The sequence below is a fragment of the Gracilinanus agilis genome, chromosome 2, assembly GCF_016433145.1.
Source record: "Gracilinanus agilis isolate LMUSP501 chromosome 2, AgileGrace, whole genome shotgun sequence".
NCBI lineage: Eukaryota > Metazoa > Chordata > Mammalia > Didelphimorphia > Didelphidae > Gracilinanus > Gracilinanus agilis.
The window spans coordinates 435,558,252-435,563,240 of NC_058131.1; the positions used below are offsets into that span (position 1 = coordinate 435,558,252).

At 37.4% G+C, this 4,989-nt stretch overlaps 1 gene segment (V, D, J or C); it reads left to right on the plus strand.

The window, feature by feature from the left end:
* Positions 1-2,902: 2,902 nt before the first annotated feature.
* Positions 2,903-4,989, plus strand: part of LOC123237656 — a 264,496-nt gene continuing 262,409 nt past the window's right edge. The window contains 2 exon segments of the C gene segment in view: positions 2,903-2,988; positions 3,085-3,389. Of these exon segments, the coding sequence occupies positions 2,943-2,988; positions 3,085-3,389 (351 nt within the window).

Here is a 4,989-nt window from a genome sequence, read left to right on the forward strand (position 1 = left end):
CTAATCAACCTTTGAATTCCATAGATCATCCCTTATACCCTCAGCCTCAATGAATTACATCATTCCTGATTCACCCTATCCCCCTTTTCTTATCCTGTAACCTCTGCTGTCAAAAGGGCATAAAAAACAGTGGTCATCAAAACGGTATGGTACATCTGGCTAAGAGCCATATGAGAGGATCAGTGGAATAGACTTGGGGTAAGTGATGTCAGCAAGACAGTGTATGATAAACCGAAAGAGCCCAACTTTTGGGACAAAAATCCACTATTTGACAAAAACTATTGGGAAATTTGGAAAACAATATGGGAGAGATTAGGTTTAGATCAACATCTCACACCCTACACCAAGATAAATTCAGAATGGGTAAATGACTTGAATATAAAGAGGGAAACCATAAATAAGTTAAGTGAACACAAAATAGTATACTTGTCAGATCTCTGGGAAAGGAAAGACTTTAAAACCAAGCAAAAATTAGAGAAAATTACAAAATGTAAATTAAATGGGTTTGATTATATTAAGATAAAAAGCTTTTGTACAAACCAAAATAATGTAGCCAAGATCAGAAGGGAAACAACAAACTGGGAAAAAATCTTTTTAACAAAAAACTCTGACAGGGGGTCTAATTACTCAAATATATAAGGAGTTAAATCAATTGTATAAAAAACCAAGCCATTCCCCAATTGATAAATGGGCAAGAGACATGAATAGGCAATTTTCAGGTAAAGAAAACAACACTATCAATAAGCACATGTGAAAGTGTTCTAAATCTGTAATAATTAGAGAAATGCAAATCAAAACAACTCTGAGGTATCACCTCACACCTAGCAGAATGGCTAAAATGAAAGAAGGGGAGAGTAATGAATGCTGGAGGGGATGTGGCNAGTATACTTGTCAGATCTCTGGGAAAGGAAAGACTTTAAAACCAAGCAAAAATTAGAGAAAATTACAAAATGTAAATTAAATGGGTTTGATTATATTAAGCTAAAAAGCTTTTGTACAAACAAAAACAATGTAGCCAAGATCAGAAGGGAAACAACAAACTGGGAAAAAATCTTTTTAACAAAAAACTCTGACAGGCGGTCTAATTACTCAAATATATAAGGAGTTAAATCAATTGTATAAAAAACCAAGCCTTTCCCCAATCGATAAATGGGCAAGAGACATGAATAGGCAATTTTAAGGTAAAGAAAACAGCACTATCAATAAGCACATGTGAAAGTGTTCTAAATCTGTAATAATTAGAGAAATGCAAATCAAAACAACTCTGAGGTATCACCTCACACCTAGCAGAATGGCTAAAATGAAAGAAGGGAAGAGTAATGAATGCTGGAGGGGATGTGGCAAAATTGGGACATTAATGCATTGCTGGTGGAGCTGTGAACTGATCCAACCATTCTGGATGGCAATTTTGATCTATGCTTAAAGGGCTATAAAAGAATGCCTTCCCTTTGGTCCAGCCATACCATTGTTGGAATTGTACCCCAAAGAGATCATAGATAAACAGACTTGCATGAAAATATTTATAGCCGCACTTTTTGTGGTGGCAAAAAACTGGAAAAGGAGGGTATGCCCTTCAGTTGGGGAATGGCTGAACAAATTGTGGTATATGCTGGTGATGGAATACTATTGTGCTCAAAGGAATAATAACCTGGAGGAATTCCATGTGAACTGGAAAGACCTCCAGGAATTGATGCAGAGTGAAAGGGGCAGAGCCAGAAGAACATTGCACACAAAGACTGATATATTATGGTAAAATTGAATGTAATGGACTTCTGTACTAGCAGAAATGCAACAACCCAAAACAATTCTGAGGGATTTATGGAAAAGAACACTACCCACATTCAGAGGAAGAACTACAGGAGTGGAAACTGAAGAAAAAACAACTGCTTGAACACATGGGTTGAGGCGGACATGATTAGGGATGTAGACTCGAAACTACCACACCAATGCAACTATCAACAATTTGGAAATAGATCTTGATCAATGACACATGTTAAAACCAGTGGAAATGCATATTGGCCAGGGGTGGGGGGAGTGCGGGGGGTGAAGGGGAAAGTAAGAGCATAAATCATGTAACCATGTTAACTTTTCTAAAATATAAATATTAATAAATGTTTAAAATAAAAAAAAGGGCACAAAAGCTCTATACCCCATCTCCTTGGGGAGACAGTGAGCCTTGCTCCTGTCTCCTGGCCATCCAGTATTTCTTCCAAATTAATAAATTTCTCTTTTAATTTCCAAACTAAGTTTTAGAGTCTTGCATTTTCTCTAAGGGCAACCTGTCCTGTAATTGGGGCTTCACCTAAAAGCTCTCCCCCAACAAGCTAATTCTAACATACTCTGAATATGAGGGAGCATGACTAGAACTGATAGTATATACGCCTCATTGAATCCAGGTCCAAAGAAAAGGAATAAAAAAAATTACTCCCATAAGCAAGCAGAGGTCCCTAGAAGTAGGCCTAGAAATCCTGAAAAAAAAAAAAGAAATAGATTCATAAAGTAGAACCAATAGACATTGAACAACAAAAATGGCAAAGGGTCGGGGTACCTTCCTAACCATAAAGGGTACTGTGATCTACTCAGAAAATATCAGGAACCTGGAAAAAACTAATGAGCATTCTCTTGGTTTTGAGAATGGATCAGTTGGAGTAATGGAGGATAGACACTGAAAACCAATGCTATTTGGATTCCCAGAATGATCAATCTTCCCCAGCGAGGAATCCTTCTCTTTTTAGCATCTTTCTCTCCACACCTCAAGGAGGGGACTCCTCACAATGGGAGGCAGCTGCTCTTCCTCCCATTAAACTGAGGAAGACATGCAAATTGGGCTCCTCCCTCTAGGCATGAACCCAGCACAAAACCTGTGTCTGCAGCTCAGGGAGAGGAGCTTCTCCTTTGTGTAGACTTTCTCTCATAAGAACTGGCACTGTACAACCTGAACCATGGGATTTGGACTGAATGGAATTTTCATTCTGATTATTTTTCAAGGTACTCTTGCTTTTTTGTTTCTTTGTCTTTAGGAGAAGGAAACTTTGAAGTGACAGACTTGTATGCTTATTGCCCCTAATGACTCTTTGCTTGCAGGTGTCCATTGTGATATTCAGCTGGTGGAGTCTGGGGGAGATGTGAGACAACCTGGAGGATCCCTGAAACTCTCCTGCAAGGCTTCTGGATTCACCTTCAGCAGCTATTACATGAGTTGGGTTCGCCAGGCTCCCGGGAAGGGGTTGGAGTGGATCTCATCAATGGGTACAAGTGATACATACTATGTAGACTCTGTGAAAGGCCGATTCACCATCTCCAGGGACAATGGCAACAGCCTGCTGCACCTGCAGATGAATTCCCTGAAAGCTGAGGACACAGCCATGTATTACTGTGCAAGAGACACAGTGAGGGAGAGGAGTGAGAGAGCAGACAAAAACCTCCTCTTTCAGAGAGGCCTTGCAGAGAGGTGTCAACCTGAAAAATAAATCATAACTACTATTGTAGTTATAATAAAATAAATCTTTATTCAGGACAAGGAAAATAAAGATCCAAGATACCACACAGGGAGACTACCATGGGACAACCATCTCAAGCAAGACTTACAGTAATATAATTACTGAAATTTTCCACTGAACTATAGAATGTAGTGTGTTTATGTAACTTTAGGGAGAGAAAGGGATGGATGGTATGTGAGTTTACAAATGTTTAGTAACTAAGGAATAGTCAATTTCAAATGCTTCGGAAAGTTGCCTAATCCCATATGTTTGAGTGATCAAGGTGTGAATGTGGATGTTTAAGGGTTGTTTCTTTTAAATTTAGTCGTTGGTAAAGAAGGGAACCTAATTCATGATCTTTGTCCTCAAGAGTGGTAGAGGGGCTCAACATTCATGGTCCTCTTTCAAATTCAGTATTCCAGTTTTAGGGAACTAGACAAGATTGATTCATATCCAGTTTACTCAATTGAATTCTTTGTTTCTACCTCTGAGAAAGTCAGGAATGGAATTAACTAAAATAACATTCACCTAAGGAACTCAAAGACATTGATAACAAGGAGACTAGCTTCAGTAATAGGTGAAGAATGAGACTAACTATTTTTCTTTCAAGGTCTGTGGTTTCCTCCAAATTCTCCCATATATCTGTCTTATCTCCTTTGAGTCTCTGAGACTCTTTCCTATTTCTGATACCATCAGCACTGAGAGGAAATGTATTTTTTAATAATTTACATACTTTGTACATGGTAACTCTTAATTTCTCTTAAGTGCGCAAAAATGAGGCACTGGCATGGTCACATAACAAATCAGGAATTGTTAAACATTTACTATGTGGATTTTGTAACCTTTTCATATATACTGAACACATAGAAATATATCTATGTAGGAAAGCCAGCTAGTATGCTGTTAATCCTGAAGAATACTTTTTTAAAACTATTAATGTTTTTTTAAAACCTTTACATCAACTGGAAAATAATACAGGAGAGACTGGGCCTGTATCAACATCTCACACCCTATACCAAGATAAACTCAGAACGGGTGAATGACTTGATGTAAAGAAGGAAACTATAAGTAAATTAGGTGAGCACAGAATAGTATACTTGTCAGATCTTTGGGAAAGGAAAGATTTTAAAACCAAGCAAGAGTTAGAAAAAAATCACAAAATGTAAAATAAATAATTTTGGCTACATCAAACTAAAAGGTTTTTGTACAAACGAAACCAGTGCTACCAAAATTAGAAGGGAAGCAACAAATTGGGGAAAAATCTTTATAACAAAAAACTAAGACAAAGGTCTAATTACTCAAATATATAAGGAGCTAAATCAACTGTACAAAAAATCAAGCCATCCCCCAATTGATAAATGGGCAAAAGACATAAATAAGCAATTTTCAGATAAAGAAATTAAAACTATCTATAGTCACATGAGAAAGTGTTCTAAATTTCTGAAAATTAGAGAAATGCAAATCAAAACAACTCTGAGGTATCACCTCACACCTAGAAGATTGGCTAAAA